General features: G+C 43.5%; 1 protein-coding gene across 1 annotated transcript in view; it reads left to right on the top strand.

The window, feature by feature from the left end:
• klhdc8b (kelch domain containing 8B) overlaps nucleotides 1-25896 on the top strand; it is a 125209-nt gene that overhangs the window by 95428 nt on the left and 3885 nt on the right. Inside the window, exon 4 of the mRNA XM_070544968.1 lies at nucleotides 22932-23033. Within this exon, the coding sequence (XP_070401069.1) occupies nucleotides 22932-23033 (102 nt within the window). The remainder of the gene's footprint in view (nucleotides 1-22931; nucleotides 23034-25896) is intronic.

Here is a 25896-nt window from a genome sequence, read left to right on the forward strand (position 1 = left end):
TAAAACACCAAATCACAAGTCGTCTTAAGGCACTTCACAAAGTAAACCTTCCAATTGAACCTACTTATCAGTGCACAGTGAGTTCAGTTCATTTTTCCAATTTGTTAAATTTCCTATGTAAGCTGCAGGTTGCATCGAGTCACTGACTTGTGTCAGAGACTTTACAGCAGTCCCCTTAAGCAAGCTTGTAGCGACAGAGGAGAGGAAAACCCCCCTTTAACAGGAAGAGACCTCCAGCAGAACCCGGCTCAGTGTGAGCAGCATCTGCCACGACTCATTGGGGATTGAGAAGAGTAAAAAGAAAAGTAGGGAGTGTATATTCATTAAAGCCACATGTTCACGCTGATTAGGGCCACCCTTTAATCTTTTAATGAACACAGAAGATTACTGAAATGCAGATTTTATCATCTACAAGGTCACGTTAGTGCTTTAAGCATACCATTGAGTGTCTTACGGTAAAACAAAATCTATATTTTGGATCAGAAAGTCTCACAGAAAAGGTCTGCTTTTGGTCCCCTGCAGGTGTTCAGAACTTAGTTTGCTTTAGTCTCGGGTTGTCTTTGTTTATCAGAACAGCCGTTAAACAAACTGAAGTTGAAAATTCTAACTGGATGAATCACAAGCTGACATTTGAGGCACTGATTAGTCCATTCAGAGCTCACACAATTACCAAAAGCACCACTTCAGGTCAGTGTCGTAGGTGCAGCGGCTGTTTGCTTTGATTGCTCTTTCATTAACGTTTCAGATTTAAACCACAAATCTCTGAAAAACACGAGTAGCCTCAGTGGCACGAATGTTATTTCAACAGAAAAAGAGAACGAAGACGGGGTCAGGGTGCTTCTGATGTAGCCCTCACTTACACATTGTTTTAAGGTGGTATTTCATGTCATTTGAGGTTGGTTTCTGAAAAAGTGTCGGACGCCAAAACAACCAAAACAAAGCGGAGACTCACCTCTTACATCAGGATGAATCCGCGTGTTTCGAGCGTTATTCGTTCTTTCATAATCCGCTATCTAATTGTGATTGGCAGACGCTTTTCCGGTTCACGCCTCACTTTTTTTTGCAGGAACGACCCAAAACGATCTCCTAACACATGGATGTTCTGCTTTCTGATCACGTGGCGTGCAACATATGCAGATGAAGATCGGCTTCAGGGCTGAGATGTTTGTTCCCTCAGCGCGGGGGCTCTTTCCGATGCTCAAACAGTAAAAAAAATGCAATTCATTGGGCAGTGAATGAGTTAAATTCAACCCGTTATAGAAAATAATTTGGATTACTTCAATTAAAATAAAAACTGTATGTGCAAACTCTCTTAAAAGTGAATGTCGCCATATTGCATTTGTTTTTGCCACCCAGCCGCTGGCGTATGCGCACCAAGAAAAAACAAAGATCTTACTATGGAAAGCCAACTCCACCTCTGATTCCTGATGCATAAAGATTTCCATGTAAACAACAGAGGTGTGACCAAGTCACTTCTTTGCAATTCACAAGTAAGTCACAAGTCTTTCTAGTCAATTCCAAGTCAAAGACAACCAAGTCCAAGTCCTTAACTTTGATGATGAATAAATTCCAGAAAAAAGATTCTTAAAGCTTCATTTATTTCCTGAAACAGCAGAAAGTTAAACAGAAACTGATTATAAACACAGAGCTGCTGCAGTTAGCCATAAATCTAACCCAGAACGAAGAGTGATTCATGATTTTTGTCCATGTCGGGCCACCTTTGTGCTAAAATATCAAATATGCTCAAGTCATCGTCAAGTCAACAGATGCAAGTCGACTCAAGTCGCAAGTAATTGGCGTTCAAGTCCAAGTCAAGTCAGAAGTAATTAAAATAATGACTCGAGTCTGACTCGAGTAAAAGTCATGTGACCTCTGGTAAATAATGATATAATAAAAGTTTGACAGCATTGTAAAGGTTTATAAAACGAACGTAAACAAACTGCTTTGATGTTTTAGTAGGTTTTGTTGTCCATGTGGCAAGGGTGAGGAGTGAGCACCACCTCACCCTTGCCACATGGACCCAAGACATAGGCTCCCTTTTTAAGGTCTTCGGTATGACCCCAACCAGGATTTGAACCCCAGCCTCCCAGTCTCAGACACTCATACCACTAGGCCACTGAGGAGTTACCTAAGATTTATTGCTTTAAATTAATATTCTGTTGCTGCTGATCTCAGATATGTTCTTAGTTATAAAATGAATAACACAGGATCCTGGAAAAGTTGCAGGACACCACAGAACCACATTTGTACAAATAAAGAGGCCCACCATAAACACTCCACTCAGTTGGTCCAAATTATTATTATTATGTGACCGCATTCACTTTTACTAAAATGCACCTGCTGATTGCATTTAGGAGTTGCCTGCAGAATATTTATGGTGAGCAAATTTGAGGACTTTCCCTCAGCGGTCGGCCATGGATGTCTGACTGTATGTAGACCGTCTGAACCGTTTTTTCTGAACCATCTTCCTGTCATGTTTACTCTCCCTGGAAAATTCCTTTGAACGATTTTAAGATATGATGTTTGGATATGGGATTTTCTATTTCCCCTTCATATCGTTCCTCCTGTAGTTATAAAAGTGGAGCTATTGCTGAGCTCTCGTTCTTCTCGGCGTGTGCTGTTATCGCTCCTTTCAGACCGCAAAACGCAAAGCCATGTGAATTGGTGTTTGTCCAAGGCTGAAAGAACCGGAGCCCGAACAAAACGGGTGACTCACTGTAGCTGGAGAGATTTCAGCGGGATTGGAATAGTGGTTCCCGTGTGCATTCGTTCACAGAAAACTGTCCTTTTAAATAAAATTTAGATACCAAACATAGAAAACTGTTTACTTTTTTTTTGTAATATAAAGAATTTATGGATTTCCACTTGATTTAATAAGAAACACACTGGTTTGTAGGAGGCGAGTGTTCATTAGATTTTTTTCATTTTGAGGCATTAAATTAAATTAAATTGCACTGTGGAAAAACATCATTTATCCTAAAAGGCCGGATGGAAATAAAAGGCTTCCTATTATAAAGTCCTGGTGCCATCAGCGGGTTAATTAAATAAAAGCATCGACCTTTACTACTTATATCACACCTTCCATCTACCTTTTACGTTGTAGCATCATGAAATGTCCTGTTTTTGGCCTAAAGGTCATGATCTGCTGCATCTGCTCGAGCAGAGACATAAAGTCTATGACAGGCTAATCTACATGATAGTGGCCAAGGTCTTTCATGCACTCAGCTCATCTGAACTGCTTCACCTCTGTTACAGCTCAAGACAAAGACGATGAACTCTCTTGATGAACACATAATAAAACAACTGTTATTACCAATAATAATGTGAGCCCAATTTTCAATCAATCTGTGAAATACAATGTTATTACTTGACATTATAATCCTGTGATCAGTAGTATTTTACAAGTTATTATAATCTTGGACATTTGCACTAGACACTGATGACAGTCGTGGTGGCAACCCCCGTACCCGCTGGTGGACACCAGAGGTTCGGGGAGCCGTCAGGCTGAAGAAGGAGGCCTACAGGGCGTGGCTGGTCTGTGGGTCTCCGGAGGCAGCCGACAGGTACCGGATAGCCAAGCGGGGTGCAGCAGTGGCAGTTGCCGAGGCAAAATCTCGGGCGTGGGAGGAGTTTGGTGAGGCCATGGAGAAAGACTATCGATCGGCTCCAAAGAGGTTCTGGCAAACTGTCCGGCGCCTCAGGAGAGGAAGGCAGCAACTCGCTCACACTGTTTACAGTGGGGATGGGGAGCTGCTGACGTCAACTGAGGCTATAGTCGGACGGTGGAAGGAATACTTTGAGGAGCTCCTCAATCCCACCAATGCGCATTCCGAGGAGGAACCAGAGCTGGGAGGCCTGGGGATGGACTGTCCGATCTCGGGGGCAGAAGTTGCTGAGGTAGTCAAACAACTACACAGCGGCGGAGCCCCGGGGGCGGATGAGGTTCGTCCTGGGTATCTCAAGGCTATGGATGTTGTAGGGCTGTCATGGTTGACACGTCTCTACAACATTGCGTGGTCATCGGGGGCAGTTCCTAGGGAGTGGCAGACTGGGGTGGTGGTCCCCATCTTTAAGAAGGGTGACCTGAGGGTGTGTTCCAACTATAGGGGGATCACACTCCTCAGCCTCCCTGGAAAGGTCTACTCCAAGGTACTGGAGAGGAGGGTCCGATCGATAGTTGAATCTCAGATAGAGGAGGAGCAATGTGGTTTTCGTCCTGGCCGTGGAACTGTGGACCAGCTCTATACCCTTGCAAGGGTGATGGAGGGGGCATGGGAGTTTGCCCAACCAATCCACATGTGCTTTGTGGATTTGGAGAAGGCTTATGACCGTGTCCCCAGGGGCACCCTGTGGGGGACGCTCCAGGAGTATGGGGTGGGTGGCTTTCTGTTAAGGGCCATTCAGTCCCTTTACCAGAGGAGCGTGAGTTTGGTCCGCATAGCCGGTAGTAAGTCGGACCTTTTCCCAGTGAGGGTTGGACTCCGCCAGGGCTGCCCTTTGTCACCGGTTCTGTTCATCACTTTTATGGACAGAATTTCTAGACGCAGCCGTGGTGTGGAGTGTGTCGAGTTTGGTGGCAGGAGAATCTCGTCTCTGCTTTTTGCGGATGATGTGGTCCTCCTAGCTTCATCCAGCTCTGACCTTCAGCTCTTGCTGGGTAGGTTCGCGGCCGAATGTGAAGCGGCTGGGATGAGGATCAGCACCTCCAAATCTGAGACCATGGTTCTCGACCGGAAAAGGGTGGCTTGCCACCTCCGGGTCGGGGGAGAGGTCCTACCTCAAGTGGAGGAGTTTAAGTATCTCGGGGTCTTGTTCACGAGTGAGGGTAGGAGGGATCGGGAGATCGACAGGCGGATTGGTTCGGCGTCTGCAGTGATGCGGACGCTGAGCCGATCTGTCGTGGGGAAGAGGGAGCTGAGCCAGAAAGCCAGGCTCTCGATTTACCGGTCGATCTACGTCCCAATCCTCACCTATGGTCATGAGCTTTGGGTAATGACCGAAAGAACGAGATCGCGGATACAAGCGGCCGAAATGAGTTTCCTCCGTAGGGTGGCCGGGCTCAGCCTTAGAGATAGGGTGAGGAGCTCGGACATTCGGGATGGACTCGGAGTAGAACCGCTGCTCCTCCGGATCGAAAGGAGCCAGTTGAGGTGGTTTGGGCATCTGGTCAGGATGCCTCCTGGACGCCTCCCCGGGGAGGTGTTTCGGGCATGTCCTGCCGGCAGAAGGCCCCCGGGTCGACCCAGGACACGTTGGAGAGGTTACATCTCCAATCTGGTCCAGGAACGCCTTGGGGTCCTGCCGGAGGAGCTGGTGGACAAGGCCGGGGAGAGGACGGCCTGGAGCTCCCTAGTTGGGATGCTGCCCCCGCGACCCGGACCCGGATAAGCGGAGGAAGACGAGACGAGAGACTGATGACACGTAATGCTAAAGTCACACTGCACATTTCCTTTTCTCTGATCCAATCAGGACCTTCGTTTCTGGCGCGAGGTGTGGCTTTCTGTGGTGTTTGTATAAACCCTCTTTGGCTTGTCAAATTCTGATTCGCCAGTAAACCAAAATATGACAATTATAAAAACTATCCCACGCCACCTTTTCTTTAGTTCAAAGCATTCTAGAGAAGTCTCGGACAGGCCATCCGGACTTCCTCTTCAGCCAATAAGAACCTCGACAAGCTGGATAAAATCTGTTGCAAGTTACACCTGACCGCAAAGGTTCCTTCAGAATAAAAGCTGAACCTCACGACCCCTTCAGGGTCTTGGAGACGCCAATGAACCTGTCGTGACCTGGAAGCATTCCAAGACTAGTTTGGTCAGCACCGCTGCTTTTCTACCGGCTTCGGTTCCAAGGAGGGTCCAAGAGGACCTCGACATTCTGAATCTGACGGAGGCTTCCCCTGGGGTACGTGGGTCAACAGATGGTGTTTCATGTGTGTTATAAATCTCCTACTAAAGTTTAGAGCGAAACATTCACTCCCACTCAGAACTAACTGCTTCTCCGGATCCACTGGTTCTGAATAACACACACACACACCATCATCACACGTCTCACTCCACCTTAGTCCATCAGTACACAGAGTGTTAAAGTTAGTCTTGTTTAAATTGTGTAGAAATAAATTTCTTAACTATTTTAAACCTGACTCACTCTCTTTCCTCAGAGTTAATATGAAGTGTCACTTAATCCCTGCAATAAACAGTTCTGATCTTCTGGTTAAAATAGTCAAAGATCCATCAGATTGATATTTCATATTTCTATGGAATCTCACATTTTATGGTTCATAAGTAAGATGAAAACGACCCATTCTTTACAACACAAACTGGGAGCTCACACACCTCGGAATGAAAACTACGTTTGTTTCTTTGTATTAAAGACGTTAAAACGTGATTAAAAATAAAATTTTAAATGACTTTGTTTGTTTTTTTTACCGTAAGACGTGGGTCCTAAAGTAGAAATAATGGTGTAAATGTAAATAAAGGGCTTTTCCTTGCGGACCTTTGCAGAAACACTGATTTAAAGTAACAGTCTTCACGAGCCGGGATCGTGGCTGTCCTCGTGCAGACACATTGTTCACGACAGGTCGTCCATTAAAATTTTCCACACGTCTGTGCTGCTCTCTGGATCTATGAAATGGGACATTGTCCTTGACAGAGTATGTGCACTGTAAGTGCTCTCCAGATTCACATAATTCTGAGAATCCTTTCAAAAGCTCTTAACCCGTTTTTCACCCTTAAGGTCTTGGAAACATCTCAGTATATTTAGGAGAATGCCGTGTCCTTGGTGTAAGAAGAGCGCAACATTTCAAATGAGCGAGATTTTAGAGTTTTCCAACCACGTGCACTTTATTTGTTAAAAATAAGAACATCTGCGTTTATTCCATGGTTGGGTGATCCAGAATGTGTTCTTAGGGCAACTTTACTCAAATCTTTAATATATTTGCAGGATTCTTTAGTACGAATTTATGCACTTGCATTTTCACAATGTTTGTTAAAAACCGCTGTTGTTGCAGTAGCTCTTCAAACAGCATCATTTAGTAGAAATAGCAATAATTGTATTATTGAACAATTTGCACCTATGATCTGCTTTAAAAAAAACATAAATTTCTGTGTAAATAACTGATGTTTCGTTTTGTTTTGTTTTGTTTTATTGAGATCCTCATTCGCTTCTGCCTAAATGCAGATGCTAGTCTTCCAGGGGTCTCATACGTTTTCATACAATGATTTACTTTACATAAGATAATACGTTGGAGAGGTTACATCTCCAATCTGGTCCGGGAACGCCTTGGGGTCCTGCCGGAGGAGCTGGTGGACAAGGCCGGGGAGAGGACGGCCTGGAGCTCCCTAGTTGGGATGCTGCCCCCGCGACCCGGACCCGGATAAGCGGAGGAAGACGAGACGAGAGACGAGAGACGATAAGATAATACCATACCATACCATACCACCTTTATTTATATAGCACTTTAAAAACACAGCCATACGGCTGACCAAAGTGCTGAACAGTCGCACAATAATGGAGATAAAGAACATAAAACAGTACTATAAAATACAGCCAACAATAAATAAAGACAAGCCGATAAAAAGTACCAATAAAACCTTACATTGGATGATAAAATAAGAGTAGTAAAAGCCAAACTAACAGCTAACTGTTAAAAGCAAGGGTAAAATAGTGTGTCTTTAGTCTAGACTTAAAATCTGCCAAGGTGGATGCCAGTCGAACTGTGACTGGAAGTTCGTTCCACAGTTTAGGACCTGCAACAGAGAAAGCTCTTTGTCCACATGATTTGTAACACGCTTTCGGGAAGATAATACACACACACACACACACACACACTCACACGCACACACACCCTGGCATCAGTGGTATCCAGAAGCTATACAATTAAGTGTGTAAACAAAAACGTTTTCAGTTTCTTCTGAAAAGAAATGTTATTACTTTCAAATATTAAAAATCTAGGTAATGCATTCCATGCAATCACAGATTTGTAGTGAAATGCTTGTTGAATTTGATTTGTTCTACTGCGTGGTAAAACGCTTTTCATCTCTTATCTGCCGTGTATTATCAGTATGATTGTCGAGAAAAACAATAACTAGCTATGTACTTGCAAAGTTACCTGTTGCAATCTGTTAAAGGTGCATTATGTAAAAACCACATCCTGTGATGAGATTTGTTGAATGCAACCACTTTAAACAACTCCGGAGCTTTTTGCCGGTCGTCGCTGCAGTGTTAGCTCGCAGGAGACGCGGCGCCCCCACACTCACTGATGGTAAACAGTCGTTAGGTCCCTCTTTCCTTTGTTTGGAAAGGAGAACAACTAACAATCCCAGCAGCTGGCTGGATATGAAATATGTTTCAGCAGAAACTTCCTTCCAAAGTGACTGAAACATTCAACTCTTTGGGATTTTCTCATTGTAGAATACATTCTTACATACTGCACCTTTAAAGTTGTAACTTTTTGAAATAATCTGGCCAAAATAACTAGGGAACACTTGGTAATTGTGTCAATTAGGGATGCAACGATACCCCTTTTTTCCAAACCGATACAATACCGATACTTGGATCTGAGTACTCGCCGATATTGATTACCGATACCGATAATTCTACCACACAAAAAAATGCAATGATTTGGAATACAGATTTTATTTTCTTCTCTGCTTTCAGAGAACTATTGTGCCGTACACAGTAAAAAAGCTTCCAGCTGCGATGTGGAAGGGGTGTAACTCGGTAGCTCGTTAGATGCTGACAAAAACATCTAAATGTCCAAATAACAGGAATGAATCTCGTTTGGAGTTTTGCTTTGATCTCATGCGGTTTAGCAGCTTTTGAATCAACAGTTTGATTGTAAAATCCACGAGGGAGAAAAGTACTTTTCATCACTGTAATTTCAGACGAATCCTCATTTTGCCATTATTTAAATGCATCCACTTTGTTCTGTTTCCTCCACTGTCCACTTGGAGATGAAAGGGTTTTATTTGATGTACAAGCACCACCCACAAAGCATGAATTTTTATAAGATTACTGAGAAGCAGAGGATGCTCATTAGCATATCTCGTAACCTGCCGCCTGTGTGTCCTTTTCCTTTTTGCTGGTTTGGTCCAGAGTGCCCCGTAAAGCCCTGTGAGATGAGACCGAGCTGCAATAATCACTTTGGCTGTGTCTCAATTCAGGGTCTGCATCCTTCGAAGGACCCAGCCCACCCGGCCGACGTGGGCTGCGTCCTCCGTCGGCCGGGTAGACCGGATGTTAACGGCTGTGAATTTGGACAGGCCTAGCCTTCATGAACTCCCTCGGCGAACGTTCCGTCGCCTAGCAACCGTGGAACCGCTGGGCAGAAGGGAGAAGGAACTTTAAACGATGGAGCTCGACGTTTTATTTAGCTTTTTAACCCCCAGAAACCCAAATTTAGAAAACAACTGCAACATCTTTTTTTAACCTTTCACATGTTGTTCTAGGAGGCCAGATAAACGGGCCTATTTACACATTTTAACAGTCAATAGTGTTGCAGAACCGAACAATAGGACCTATTAGCAATGTAAATGTAGTTTTAAAAAGAAAAAAAAATGGGGAAGGTTTATTCTTGTAGACTTAAATCTGATGTTGTAATATTACAACCGTGGGTCTCTGGGGGTTAATCATTTCCTTGACTGTTGGAGAGCTAATTCAGAGAAAATACTTTAGACAAGCTGAGCCTGAACAAAGATGTGATAATAGTTTTTAATACTTTCTAAGGGTCTTAATTTGACCAAAACCGATTTATCACCTTTTAAGACTTTTCAAGACCCAGCGGATACCCAGTAATATTAAACAATTCTCATTTGTAAACAAAAATAAAATTCAAGAGTTTAATGCAGAACTGATTTTATTTAGATATTTCTTTTATATGTACATGTTTAATCTTTATTAACCATTTTTTCCTAGCAAAGTAAAAAGCTGTCAAAGTTCTCCCTTCTCTCCTGGGCCCTCTGCTGCTCTGCCTCCCTCTGCAGCCTCATGTCCTCCCTGATCAGCTCCAGAAGCTGGTCATCGCTGTCACCTTCCCCTGGATGCCCATTTTCTCCAGAATAGTCTTAACAAACATGTAAGAAAAGAAACAGGAAGAGAAAAGAGGACAACGGGTTATTCCTTTCATGTTTTCGCAGAAAAAATAAACTCAAACGAGTTTTTAAAATATGAGATGTTATTGTACCTCCATGCCACAGCCGCCAAATACTTTGCTCCGGTGATCATGTGGTCCATCTCCGCCCTAAGCTTAATAAATTACCTGGTTTTCTCTTTTGTTCCTAAAATACAAACTCCTATTAAAATCAGGGGGAAAACGTAGCGGGAGAAGTACGACACCGAGCGGCCGAACATACGAGCCGAGACCGCAATACAAGCAGTTTTACTGCAACATTTCTAACTAAAATAACGTTCATGTATCACAAAAAGCCCTTAACCTAACAGTTTTCTAGTTTATACTGACATTTATATGTGCAATCCTCTCCGACAGCTCCCGCTTCACTGTCCGCCATTGTTTTTAAGTTTTTCTGCTGGCCGGCCCGCAATGCATCTTGGGAAATGCTACCTATTGAAGGATACACCCGACCCATCCTTCATTCAGGCGAAAAGAAGGCCGCATTCGTCGACCGCATTTGAAGGAGTCTTCGAATTGGGACAGGCCTAGTCGCGGCGCTGTGACGTAACCGGCCGACGTAGGATGCAGACCCTGAATTGAGACACAGCCTTAGTCCTGGATCATCTTAAGAATGATCTGGGTAACATCCTCCCTCTTTCAGCAGGTTAACGGTAAAACGTGGGCCGCTCTGTTCCCTGACTCCGAGAAACTTGAATGTTTTCATGTAGCAGAGGATCACGTAGCGCTGTCGCTGCACATTCAAGAAGTTCTGCTAAGTCCACTAAGCTGTAAACTTCTTTTTTCCTTTGCTTTGCACATCCTTCTCACCCTCACGAGGCTTGAGAAGATGCGGATTGAAGTATCGATCCTTGGAATTGATTGGAGAGTGCTACTCATCCGATCCGCAGTGCAGCAGGCATCTCCTGCACGATGATCATGAGTGCGTGTGATCCTCTGTGTGTTCAATATGCCAGTTCGGCTGTGAATAGTTACAAATTGGTGGTTTTGTGTTGCCCAAGAAGATGGGCGCATCCTAAATGTTTTAAATTCATATTTGCTCTTCAGGGTGTTTTAAAATGTATGATTTTTGTGGCAATAACAGAAATGGTGTTCACAGTCCTCAAATTAGAATTATGAGCTAAATCATTAAATAGTTCATTTTATTATGTTTATAACAAGTAAAAATGCAAATATTCTGGATTCACTGTCTTAAACTTACCATTAAGTAACTACTACAAAATTGCAAATATTCTGGATTCACTGTCTTAAACTTACCATTAAGTAACTACTAAATAAAGTTTTGTGTTTCAAATCATTTCTTTTACTTGCAAACTTATTTTGTTTAAAGAGACAATGTGTAGTTTTTACCGTTATCTCTGGAAATGTCCATCAAAATGTTGAAAATGAATTAGATGATGTACAGTCGTTGAAAAATGTTGGTGGCTTGTAACATATAACCATAAAAATCGAGTCTGAAATACAAAAGAGCAGGTCCAAGTCTCCGGGCGACGCCATCTTAGACGCCATGTTTCCTTCTACGGGAGCCTGCAGGACAAAATGCGTCTACTGATTTGTAACAAGTGGTTTTCATCAAATGTTGTTTGACACATTTACACATCCACACTGATGGATGATTAATATTACCTACAAGTCCAGGTCACCATCCATCCAGGATTTTACCTTCTTTAGCTTCCTCAAACTGGCGTCGGCCGTGCCGATGTTCACTCTGGTTTTAGCTCTTTCCTTCGCCTCCGATTACTCCATTACTTTCTTACGTTAACTTCCAGGCTCCGCCATGATGCCAACAAAAAAGCAGACATCTTCTTCTTGCACTTTTTATTGGTGGTGGGCGAACTGAAGGAGCCAACTGATAGCCTTTAAATGAGCTACCAGCATTGTAAGCGACTGTTGCCGTAAAGACGATGGAGACTTTTCCAGTGGTGCCGATCCGAACTACACAAACGTTAAGTTCTGTCCAGTGGGAATCTGCTCACGTTTCTGTCTCTAGAACCACTGAAACCAGTTTAGAAGCACCACCTTTACCTTAAAACCCATAAGTGTAGTTTTTTCTCAGCTGTAACCTTTTACTCCAGCAGCAATCTAACCTTTGACCTTCTGTTAGTATACTTGTTTGCTAACAGAATAATACAGCGTCTTTTTTACATGGGTGTTTAACAGCATGTTGGTTTCATTCTGCTTGCTGCTGGCCAAACGGCTGCTGGCACATCAAAAGCAGCCTACGACTTTCTGCATCACGACCATGTTTGCTCCCACCTGCGTGTGCAGGTCGGACTCATCATCTGTCTTGTCAGCCAGCAGATGCAGATCTGTTCGGGGACAGCGCCGTGCACGCTCTAAACGCAGATGGATGCTGTGTGGGAGCAGGAAACCCCTTCTGACAGTGATGAACCTCACTTTTAACACTTTCCTCTTCATTCTGCAAACTCTTTCCTTGATGAGTCACACACTGAGTTTTTATTTGTCTCAATGTTGGAAACTGTGGTGAGAAAAGGGACTTTGCAGATGAGATATTGAAAAACTGGCCTATTAAAATTCCAGCTGGAGGACAACCAAGATGCTATTTTCTTTGGTGCTGGTACTCTAGTTCACTGACCTCCTAAACCAGTATGTCGCTGGGCTGCTGCTGTTGCAAAGGACATTCACAGAGGGCTTTCCAAAATATCTCATAACAGCTAAAGGGCCTATAGGAAGCATTCGGATTCTTGCAGCTTCACCGTTGTGGTTGTAACAGTTTTGACTAATTTAACAGTCGCTGTATGGGCTTCTGAAACCCATCAGGGTTTCTGTGAGAAAATGGCCGTTTTAGACCAATCTGGTTGATGTATTTCCTGTGTATTCACCTGTCCTTTCAGTAGCTGTGTTTTGAGGAAACTAACCTGATAAAATGGTGTCAAACCGCAGAGATTCATCATGCTACAGTCATGTTATTGCACCTGAAACAGCAGGAGGACACAACTGGCGGATTTTAGGGTCTGCAGGGATTTTCCATGTCGCTGCATTGGGAATAAAGTTTTCACCACCAAAGAGGCTGCAGAACAACGCCAAATAGTTTTTTTAAGAGAAACATCATTTATTAACTGAGTGCCAATTTAGAGCCACATAATTACATCTGAGCCCCTTGTTGCAATCTGTAAGGATCACATTAAGGGGTGGTTTTTACTGCAAACAGCTGTTTTAGACAATGTCAGGCTATCGTGAACACCCCTTGTTCATCTGCAAACTGTTTTTGCTAAGCTAGGAGGCCCAAACTTCCCTCTCCCTAGCCACTTGGGCCAGCTCCTCCGGGGGAATCCCAAGGCGTTCCCAGGCCAGCCGAGAGACGTAGTCCCTCCAGCGTGTCCTGGGTCTTCCTTTTAGGTCTCCTCCATGTTGGACATGCCTGGAAAACCTCACCAGGGAGGAGTTCAGGATACATCTTAACCAGATGTCTGAGCCACCTCTACTGGCTCCTCTCGATGTGGAGGAGCAGCGGGTCTACTTCGAGCCCCTCCCGGATAACAGAGCTTCTCACCCTACCCTAAAACTCATTTTGGCTGCTTGTATCCACAATCTCATTCTTTCAGCCACTACCCAACGCTCACGACCAGAGGTGAGGGTAAGAACGTAGATCGACCGGTAAATCGAGAGCTTCACCTTCCGGCTCAGCTCTCTCTGCACCATGACAGATCGGTACAACCCCCGCATCACTGCAGACGCAGCACCAATCCACCTGGGGCAGGACCTCATTCCTGACCTGGAGGAGGACTTCTACCTCTTTCCGACTCAAGACCATGGATGGATGGATGGATTCTCATCCCAGCTGCGACCGCTCCAACTATTTAAGTAAATGGAACAGTTTTGACGTGGGGCGTTTTATGGGTTGTTAGTCTCCTTGAACCCTCTTATGTACTTTCCTCTGGCCCAACGAAGGGTAAGTGCTGAATTAGCTCTGGTTTGCTCGTGTCAGAAATAGAAACACCTGTTCTCGCTCTGGTTTAGCAAAGGAAATGAAAAACATCACGGCAAAACAAGATTTCACAGGAGAAGAAACAGTGAGGACGCCGCCTGCAGATAAGAACAAAAACAAACCTTTGCAAATGTTGTCATATTTGACGTGTTTTGGTGACTACTGTGTGGATATGTTTATTGGCTGTGATTAGATGTTTGGTGTCTGACTGGAGTACTTGGACATCTATCAAGTTGGTTTCCTGGAGGGAGGCAGCCGTCATTACCACCCCATCTCCTTCTTAGCATCTTCCAATTTCTCCCTTGTGATGGAATTTGGAAACAGGCTGAGGTGCGTTGTAGCTCACCAGGTGATGTAGAGGCGATGCTACCCCCATGCATATTGCAATTTACTTATCTGTGTGTTTGCAAGCCTCTATTTGGAGATTTTTGGTTGCACACGGTGTGTGTATGTGTGTGTTAGTGCATGTGTGTGTGTGTGTTGATCTTATTCAGCACAGTCATGAAAACCAAGTGAAATGTCTGGGAGGGTGGACTGGGAGAGGGAATGGGATTGATTCTGAGCTTTAAATAAACACTCCTCTCCTCCAGCTGAGTTCACCAGACATGTATCTGCCCAACGTGTCAGTCAAACTGCCTGCTTTCACCACCACAGACCGCGTGTGCGTGTGTGTGTGTGTGTGTGTGTGTGTGTGTGTGTGTGTGTGTGTGTGTGTGTGTGTGTGTGTGTGTGTGTGTGTGTGTGTGTGTGTGTGTGTGTGTGTGTGTGTGTGTGTGTGTGTGTGTGTGTGTGTGTGTGTGAGAACAGACCCAGCAGCAGTCGGTCCAACGGTGTCAGCCAAAGTAAACCACTGCCTCGTTGCCCTCCTCAGAACGTTGCAGTTGGCTGGAGCAGAAGAATTAATCTTCGCCGCTGACAAACAACAGCATTTCCTGCTCAAAGTGACTCATTTCCTATGCAGGTTAAAGCCGCAGAGAAAAGTGTTACATGTGAAGCCTTTTTTTTTTATTATTTTTCATAGGAGAATGGTTTGCTGCGTCTCCCAGTTGCTCTCTGCATGACAAGTTTTGTGACAAGCAGAGGAGGTGAGGATGTACACAGAAGTGTTGCCTCTTCTTGAAGCTAGAAGCACTTTGCTGTTACAGAACGATTAGTTGATATAAAAGGGGACGCAGCGGGCATCTGGTTACCTGTTAAGTATTTATTACTTTAATTGTTTGATGTAGAGTTGAGGTTATGATGGGATGTTGACATTTAAACACGTATCCTTGTCCTAACAAACGCGGGAAGTGTCATTGCTGTTGCATCGTCAGCAATGACACTCGAAGGCATATATGGCAACAAAAAAGGTAAATATAAAAATGCAAGTACTAATTAATCTTTACTGGATGCACTTTTGTAAAAATACTGCAAAACAAAACCATAGAAACATCTCTAATTTAGAGATTTTTCTCAGAGGGCACCATCTAGAGGCAGAAAAAAGCAAAGCACACCAATCCTCTCCTCTTGTTCATGCTAAAATACATCCCTTTGAAGTTATTATCCTAACGTTATGCTGTTGATTCATATTTTAAAGACGACTGTAATTTCTGGACTTTAGAGCGCACCTCAATATAAGCCACATCGGGCTAAAAGCTGCAGATATCTACTGAATTGAAAAAGTCAGTGTCGCTCTCCGTGTTGCTGTCATCAACCCGGGGTGAAGCGGTGAAAACACGCAGCACTGTTTTACTGTGAAAAAATCCTCCGGCGCGCTTTCCGTAGCACTCCTTTCCAGCATCTATCATTTTAAAGCCGCACACCTCATTATAAGCCACGTTCAAAGCGTGGGAAAAAGTAGCGGCTTATAGTTCGGAAAATACGGTAACTTGTTTATGGGAGGGTTAGGGTTAGGATAACTCGGTATCAGCCATGGTACTTGTTACAGATGCTGGACTTAGTCCCTGGAAGGCCCAGCTCTGCTCCCTGCTCGGTTCAGGACCGTGGACAGGTCCCCAGTCAGGCTGGCTTTCTACCCCTGTCTGCCTTCAGCACCCCAGCTGCAAGCCATCAGCTGATGAGAGCTGATGGCTTTAAAAGACAGCAGCTGTCAGATCGCTGGGAGAGAACCACAGCTTCACACCCTGTCCTTCTTTCCTCGGTCGTTGGATCTAGGTATTAAACGGTTTCGTCTACGACAAAGAACTTTGATAATTCGGTTGTAAGATAAGTAGTTCTTTTTGGTTAAATCCTTTTGTTTACTGGTCGATCTACGTCCCAATCCTCACCTATGGTCATGAGCTTTGGGTAATGACCGAAAGAACGAGATCACGGATACAAGCGGCCGAAATGAGTTTCCTCCGTCGGGTGGCCGGGCTCAGCCTTAGAGATAGGGTGAGGGCCTTGGACATTCGGGAGGGACTCGGAGTAGAACCGCTGCTCCTCTAGATCGAAAGGAGTCAGTTGAGGTGGTTTGGGCATCTGGTCAGGATGCCTCCTGGACACCTCCCTGGGGAGGTGTTTCGGGCATGTCCTGCCAGCAGGAGGCCCCTGGGTCGACCCAGGACACATTGGAGAGGTTACATCTCCCGGACCCAGATAAGCGGAGGAAGATGACAACGTCTTTTGTTTAATAGCCGTTTTCGTTTTGTGGTCCTTTTTAAAGCTTGCATTTCTTTTCTGTTTTCAGCTTTAGAGCTCGGTTTTACTTTTGGTATTTAGAATAAAGTTTAGCCATCGAGATTTGTTTTCTGGCTATTTAGTTCCGGCATTTTTTGTTCGTTAAAGTATCTTTGTGGTTTTCCCTGAGGCCTTTTGCCTCTGGTGTTTTGATTTCTACCCCGTCGCCTTTGTTTTCGTCAAGAACTGAGTATTTGTGTTTACTCTTTGTTAAAAATACGTTTTTTTATACTCACCCCTTTTTCACACCAGTTATTATGCTACCACTCCTACCACAACTGGCCACCATCTAGGTTTTGTAACAGTACTTCTGTGCATGTTTGCTCTGTGATTGATGCCTGCTGTTGGTTAATGCTGAGTCACTTCAGATCACATGGGGCTCTATGAGTTGGGCGGAAATTTCAGAGTGGCTTTTTACTGTGCTCAGTCTAGGCACACCTGAGCAGTATTCGTGCTGTCTAATCCGCACCTGTGAGGTGGCACAGATCATCTCACCAACACAGATTTAGACAGATTTGGTCATGTTTGTGAGTAATGGATCTTTTTTTTCTATGAAGAATGTTTCAGATCTGTGAGTTCAGATCATTAAAAATGGGAGCAAAAACTGAAGTGTTCATATTTTAGTTTATGCAACAGAAGAGCCAAAGCTCTCACGCTTGTTCGGAAGCATCCTCGCATCTTCCCCTTCCCTTTTCCCACAGCTGATCAGCTGAATTAATAAATTCATTAATGAGCTGCTGGTGCCACTACTCTAATTCCCCACGGCGAAACACATTGGTGTTATCATGGATAAAACTTCCGCCTCTCCTCAGCAAAGGCTTCTCACAGTTTTTGGGAAATCAAGATTTCTAATTTGATCAAGTTTCCGAACATCTTTGAGAAACAAGTTGGTGCTTTTATTCCAGGAGTGCTTTCCTCCCCTCTTAATACGCTCTAATGGGAGTGGAGGTTCTCCAACAGTAAAATGTTTTTGTGAAATCTCTTGGGAGGCGATGCTCAGGAAAAAAATAAACAGCAATTGAAAAACGGTGGAATCTGTAATTCTGATGGAATAGTTAAAATGATAGTTTTGCTTAAAAAAATACATGTAAAAATTCTTCTGTAACGTGTTCTTTTTTTATCACTTAAGAAAAATCTCCAAACTGTGAAGGTTGGTGTCAAAACATGAACTTGAAATGGTTCTCCATGCCAGTGGTTCCCAACCTTTTTCCCAAGGGACCCCTTTTTTTACCAGTAAAATTTTTGACGACCCCCTCCCATTCTCTCTTCAAGTACAAACATTATTAAGAAATGATAAAATTGTTCAAGCACATTTTAATATGCTTTGATTCAATAGATAACAGTAATAGTAGGCTCCAGTACAGAACAAAGTCATTAACAAAACCAAACGGAGCATAATGTGCTTGACAGTTTGTATTACTTTTCTGAACACATTGTTTCTTGTAAACACAGATAAATCAATCATTTCTTTCAATAAATGTTTGACACATAAAAAATACACTGAGCAAAATGTACTTAAATGTGTATATTACTGTTTATACTAGATTATTTACTGTAAAGGCTGTGATTAATCAACCAGTCTTATCTTTAATGAACTTTTGGCACTTGAAAATAAAACAGTGAGCTGAGCAAAATGTTCTTAAAAGTGTGTTACTTTTTCTGTACTAATTATTTCCTGTCTTAATATCAGTAAACTTTTCACTCATGAAAAAAATGTGAGCAAAATGTAGGCTATAAACAAGTAATGAATGAAGTTGTGGGGGTCGGGACCCCCCAGGTTAGGAACCACTGCTCCATGCCTTTATCTCCTCCCGGCTAGATTACTGTAACACACCCTTCATGTTTTAGCAGAAAAGCCCTTGACTGCCTTCAGTTGGACCAGAACTCTGCAGCGAGGCTCCTGACTGGAGCAAACAGAAGAGCACATATCACTCCTATTCTGCGTCTCTGCACTGGTTACCCGTTAACTTTAGAGTTAATTTTAGAGTCCTGATTACAACTTTCAGGGCTCTACATGATCAAGCTCCTCCCTATATTATTGAACTGTTAAAGCCTTATGCTCCAACCCGAGCCCTCCGGTCAACACACCAGAACCTTCTAGAAGTTCCAGAGACCAGATATAAAAGTCGAGGCGACTGCTCCTTCCAGACTGTTGCACCCCGACTTTGAAATGATCTCCCTTTATCCTTACACAGCATTGAAAGTCTGGACATAAAAAAAAAAAAACGCTAAAGACCCTTTTATTTTAAGCTGCTTTGACCAAAATCTTTTATTTTCTCATTTTTAACTCAAATTTCACAGCTCAGTGTTGGAAAACATCACACCGACTCAGGCTTTCTGAGAAACAGTTTCATTTATTTCTGTTTCTTTTTCGTTTGACCTTGAAAGCGATAGAGGGCTGGGATGTGGATAACATGGGGTCAAGAAAACACGTCAGACTCACGACTGGAAGGAAAACATCTCACCTGATTTGAAAAATAAGATTGCACGGTCTTTCCCGTGTTATTTAATGCAGTTTCTGCTCATCTGGTTCACATCAGACCAAGGATTTAAACACCATCTTTCTTAGCAAAAAGGTCACTATCTACTATTCTCACGCCTTTTGGGGTAAAACAAAGAAAAAAAGGTCATGATGTTTGCTTCAGACTCTAACCACAAAATTAGCTTATTGTTTTTTTCTGCCTTATTTGTTGCTTTTTGTATCTTTTGAAGAAAAATAAAAAAGATGATTCATATTTTGAAATTTTTAATGATTTTGGGCAAAAGTATTCGTATTGTCACATATACGTTAGAAATAAATTGGACTGAAGAGTGCATGAAAATGGGTCATTTCATTAAAAACATTTAGGTGAATCAGGGTTTCCTCCAGTGCTTTATAATCCTGGTGGCCCGCCAGGCTTTGCTTGGCCACCCGCCAGGCTAAGCGTCATGCCCCGCCCCCTCCCCGACCCTACCGTGTCCGCTGACATGAATGGCGCAACGAAACTAGAGCCCTCCATCAGCTGATACTGGTGAGAAACAGCAGCGGTACGTGTGCCCCCCCCCATCCCCACCCCCGCTCTCACGGAGGAGCGCTGCGGGCGCGCGACCCCCACCCCCCAGCCAAAGCCGCCAGGCTTAACTCATTTTCTGGGGGAAACCCTGGTGAATAATAAAGGAATTTCCCACCTATAGGCCACTGATGGTACTGCATTCCCGTCTGACTTTAGAACACTAGCAGACGTTCTAAGCTACGACAAAAATTTTCTTCTAACAGTTTAGGGATTTTAAAAACGTTGATAACATATTTCTAACTAAACCACTGAAATACGCATGCTGAACATTTCGATGCAAAAGACCACCTTCAGCCTGGTCTAAATTTTCGCCACTGATTACAATTTCCTTTTATCCATTTATTTTTTACAGTTTCAAAACTATTTAACTGTAACACTTTCAAGATATGTGTAGAAACTATCCATCCATCCATCCATCCATCCACCCACCCACCCACTTATCTGGAGTCGAGTCACTGGGCCAGCAGCTTAAGCAGAGAGGCCCTGACTTCCCTCTCCCCAGCCACTTGGGCCAGCTCTTCCGGGGGGATCCCAAGGCATTCCCTGGCCTGGTGAGAGATATAGTCCCTCCAACGTGTCTTGGGTCTCCCTTTAGGTCTCCTCCCGGTTGGACTTGCCCGGAAAACCTCACCAGGGAGTCGTCCAGGAGGCATCCTGACCAGATGCCCAAGCCACCTCAACTGGCTCCTCTCGATGTGGAGGAGCAGCCAATCTATGCCGAGCCCCTCTCGGATGCCTGAGCTTCTCACCCTATCTCTAAGGGAGAGCCCAGTCACCCCGCGGGGGAAACTAATTTCGGCCGCTTGTATCCATGACCCCAGTCTTTCCGACTGATAAATCGAGAGCCTTGCTTTCCGGCTCAGCTCCTTCTTCACCACAACAGACAGGTTCAGCATTCGCATCCCTGCAGATGCTGCTCCAATCTGCCTGTCGATCTCCCGCTCCCTCCATCCCTCACTCGTGAACAAGACCCAGAGATACTTGAACTCCTCCCCTTGAGGCAGGACCTCTCCCCCGACCCGGAGTTGGCAAGCTGTCCTTTTCTGGTCGAGAACCATGGTCTCAGACTTGGAGGTGCTGATCCTCATCCCAACCGCTTCACACTCGGCCGCGAACCTCCCCAGCAAGAGCTGTAGATCAGAGCTTGATGAATCTAGGAGGACCACATCACCCACAAAGCAGAGATGAGATTCTCCTGCCACCAAACTCAGCGTCTCTTTCGTGGAAATGATGAATAAAATAGTCAAAATAAAGAAAACATGTTCAGAATCGTTCATTTGGCACAAATGAACAAAACACCTAACGGGGAGTGTAAGCGTCACATGACGTCTGCAAAACATAGTGCACAGCTATTGGCTGACCTTTGCATAGATGGGTGCGTGGTGCGTTTCCACTGGACACGGAGCTTTGCATGGGTGTGTCCCAAAAACATGATGCGTTGCTCCACCAAAGTTATGCTTCCAGTCTAGTTTTTACGCGTTGCGCGTTGCGCTTCAACGCGTGGAGCTCAGCTGTTTGGATCAAGCCAGACAGGAAGTCGAACATGGAAACTGTACAACGTCTGAACACCTTCAAAATAAAGTCATGTCAGGTTTTCAGTTGCTTAACTAGTAAAATAAAAGTATGTCACCGTGATCTCCGTAGCCGAGGCAAATCGGACCTTTTTGGATGCATGCCGCCATTTTTCTTCTTGCTTGCTTTCTTATGAACTCGCGTGACTCTCAACTCTCTGTTGACTTTATGACCTTGCAGCACGAGCTGTGTGGGACGCTTTTTCCGCCCTTTTATCCACAAGCTCAGCGCCGTTGACGCATGGAAAGGCCAGCTTAAGTCCATGTTAACCTTTTAACTCCCTCACCAAGAAAAAGCATTGAAGACGTTCCACTTTTTCATTTTTTGACGTGGGGCAATAAGTGATCTAGTTTAATTTTAATAATATACTAATTGTAATAATAAGGTAATAATGCAATGTAATAGTTGCGCTTTTTCCTCAAACAACTCCGTATTCTCTAGAATTTTCTTGTTTTACTATTTTTTAGGGACCTAAGAAACACTCTACTATTTTGTTAACAGTTATGTAACATTCAACATCATTAAATGCTAATTGGAACCATCCGCCCTGTCGGTGCGTCGGCTGCTGCTGTGGATCTGCTGCTGTCGGGGCGGATCCTTATCTTAGCTGGTTTGGCTCATCTGATCTCAGCCCAGTGTGTTTTTTCCATGGAAGGGTGTGTGTGTGCGTGTGTGCGTGTGTGCCGGAGGATGAGTGTTGTGAAGGGGTTTTTATTGTCAGAGTGTTTTTAAAATTCTATGGATGGGAGGGAATGAGGGGCCTTTTTAATTTGCGAAGCACTTTGAGTTGCATGTATTGCTTGATTAAGTGCTATATAAACAAAGTTTGATTGATCTAATAAAAACCTATTATTGCTATGCAGCCATTTTAAAATTTTATCCCAAGATGAGTGAAAATTCTGTCCACATTTATAAATTCTGCTCCCACAACTCCAGCAGCTGCTGTGTTTAGGTTGGAATAAGTTGCAGAACCAAAAGGACAAAACCAAACAAGAAACCTTCTCTTAGAATTTCACTATTTTGACCAACAAAGTAATTTTTATTTGCTTATTTTTAAGTTTTTTTTTTTTGTATTTGTGTAAACTTTCTGCATTCGTCTCTCCTCAACACTCGTAGAAAAGGAGCATTTAGAGCGGGAATGTGTCTCCTCACCTCGTATCCCAAATATAGAAAGTTTGTCTGTTTTGGGGTTTCAAGCCAGAGAAAAGAGAAGCAGCAGAACGCTGGAGCTCCTGCAGCTCTTTGTGTGCAAATTCCATTTTAACTCCTTTCTTCCAGGTTTTCGGCTGTATCCATCAGTTCACCAAACTACATCCCTTCATTCTGACTCTGTCCGTATTTACAATTACAGCTTTAGTAAGTTTGTGTTTCTTCTTATTTATTATAGAGATAAATAAAAGTAGCAGCAGCCTGACTGACCCACATCTGCGCTGAACCTCACCAGTGCTCTTGATCTGTAACCGTGATGAAAATATGAAACTAATCTGATTTAAAGTACTTTTCCCAACAAATTTTGAGGAGACAGGCTGATTCTCCTCAGACAGGACTGACAGCATGTCTTCACATCTGGCAGGTGTTTGGATCAAACCCAGCCGAACATCACGGATGAGGGAGAAAAGAGCCGACTTTGTGGCTGGATGCCTGGGAGGAAGGGTGATCGTAGCCGGTGGTCTGGGTGAGCACCTCCCATCTTTATCCTCTCTCTCATCACGCTTTTCTCTCTGTTAAACACATCTGACCTGACAAGAGATGCAAAGATGTCATCTTGACCAAGTTCTGTGTTAGATTATTATGTTTCTGTTTTATGTCACATCAGTTTAGGGACATCGTGTCCTCTAGGGGCCCAGCATCCCCCTGAAAAGAAAGAAAGAAAACGATATTTTCTACAGCGCCTCAAGATAAAAATCACGAGGCGCTTCACCAAAACAAAACATTTAAAATATATAAATGATTTTATAAAATTATGATAAATATGTTTTAAAGGGACTTTACGGAATTTTGAATTTTTATGCTCGCGATTGCCCCCTCAGGCCAAAAGCGTAACGGCAGCTTCAATAGTAGGCTCGTGCATGAGGCGCGCATGCTGTATGTGCACACTCCTTAACAAAAATAACGGCTGAGACAGTCCCATATGTGTGTGTGTGTGTGGCCCGGAGGACAGAGGACAGGAGAACATGCAGCTAATTAATTAAATAATGTGGTTCTGTACCTTTCTCTTCAGCACAACCGACCAAGGTTTATGATGGGTCAGTCCTCCTGCATGCTCAGATCATTTCCCTTCCCTTGCTTGAAAAATTGTTCCAAACTGAAAGTTGAACCCACATCTTTTTCATCTGTGAATTCAATGCCGTTCGGAGAGTCTCAAATAAAAATTTGGGCATCTTACTGTAAAAAAATATACCATTAATGTAAAAAAAGAAACTCTAAATAAATTATGTTCACATCCAGAATCAAACCCAGGTCTTCTGCAAGTGAGTCAGACATCTTACAAGGTGAGCTACACTCTAGTAACATTAATAGTATCTGCAACATTTATATCCCTTTTGACAGCTGAAACAACGTCAAACCAAAGAACGGTTCGGAGCGAAAATGGCTATTTTGTTGCTAATTTGCAGGAAATATCTAGAAGAAAGTTCTACAGAAAGTAGCTAAGGGTCCTCAGAAATGTAGCTAGCTTTGTCACTAGGCGTTAGGAACAGCGACAAAGTCGCTGAGTTGGCACTACCTCTCTCTCTGCTGCTAAAGCTATGGATAGCAAATGCTACGAGCTATGCCTGAGCGTGAACATGCATGAAGCAGCCTGCTCGACCCGAGTATCTCTTTTTCTATGATTTTACAGAAAAACAGGCAATCACAGTAAAAATGCCAGGGCTCATTCTACAGGACCAAGGCATTGCAGGAGGATGTATGAAGAAGACATTTATTATTTCTATACATGTTTTGGCTGTCAAACTTCCATAATTCCCCTTTAAGTAAGCAAAAATAGATTATTGTGATTTAAAAATGCTAAGAAAGAGAGAGAGAGTGAATAGGAAAGGGGGAAATCAGTGCATCCTGGGGAAGGCGGAATTGGTGAGGAGAGGGTGGTGATGAAGTTCACACCAACGCCTGAACAGGTGAGTTTAAAGGAGACCACTGAGTTCACTGATCTCAGGCTCAGGGAGAGAGGTCTAGAGTCTGGGGGCCACAGCAGCAAATTATCTGTCACCTTTGACATTTAGTCTGGCGCTGCACAACCAGTAGGCTGTAATTTAAGGAGACAGGATTTTTTGTATCATGCTATTTAACATCTTCCAGATGAACGGGCACAATATAGGATAAAATATTACTTTGAGATAACATTTTTTATGAAATTTAATTTAAATTTTGTGACCCATTACTTCAACCCTGAAATAAGATGCTAAGATCCAATAAAGCCCCACCCCAGTGTGATTATCACAATAGTACACAGCTGCAGACCCGGAGATTGCAGATTCAGGCTGTTGTGTCTCATGCATGCAGGGACCCTTAAAAAAGCAGAGGGTGTGCGCATTTAAACAGGTAATTATAGAACTGGTCACTGCTTTGGATTTTCTTAGATTATCCATCGATCCGCTGAAAAGCAAACCAGGTAGAAAACTTCCTCTTGTCTGGATTTTCTTGATAACAAAATAAAATGATTTTTGTGCCACAGCACGCTGACTTGCTCTGAACCAGTCCCTTACTTCTAGTCAGTCTGTCAATTCTGCGTTAGTTAAGCATGACGGCGACAGTTCGCCACACCAGCCTGTTTCATAACACCGTTAACGCAGTCGGTCTCCTACAGCAGGCCATGAAACGTGGAACAGACAGTTAGATTAAAATTTAAGTTGATCAGCGATAAAGGCGTTTTTTACCGGTGAAGGAAGTTGCATTACTCAATAATGTTCTTTTGTTGGTGGCTTTTGAGAAGATTTCATCCAACAGTCCTCCAGTATTTCAAAATTAAATGTAAATGTTCAATTTGCATCATCATTGATGGGCAACTGATAATTTTTTTTATATTTTCTCCTTTTTTTGCTTTATTTTGAAAACTGCAACTTTACAGTCTCTCAAACCCAATCTGCAGCAACAAAAGACACTTTAAGGTTGTTTGTGAAGACTTGGGAGTTATTTATTTGTGTGGGTGCTGAAATCAACAGGAAGAAAGGATGAGGAAAAGTTAAACAAAAGACAAAACGGAGAACTGAGTGGCTAAAATGAGGAAAAGTGGCAGAAAAAAATAATAAGGAAGATTTGAACTCTAGTGAAGAAGATTAGAAGATGTTTTTTCTGTAACAGCCGGATGAGGCTTAGTGGTGATCGGATAATCCAGAAACATAACAAATATTATTCTGATGTAAAAACCAAGAGTTGCCAGAGAAATGTTGGGCTGAGAACTAAACGTGAGTCAAGGAGGTCAAACGACGGAGGAGCAGCCGTAAAGTGATGTGACGTCTGTGAGTCGAGAATCAAAGCAACATCAGGAAGCCTTTGAGCGTCCAGCGGCAAGATGTCTCTTTGTGTGTGTGTATGTGTGC

This window comes from Nothobranchius furzeri, chromosome 15 (assembly GCF_043380555.1).
Source record: "Nothobranchius furzeri strain GRZ-AD chromosome 15, NfurGRZ-RIMD1, whole genome shotgun sequence".
NCBI classification, from domain to species: Eukaryota; Metazoa; Chordata; class Actinopteri; order Cyprinodontiformes; family Nothobranchiidae; genus Nothobranchius; species Nothobranchius furzeri.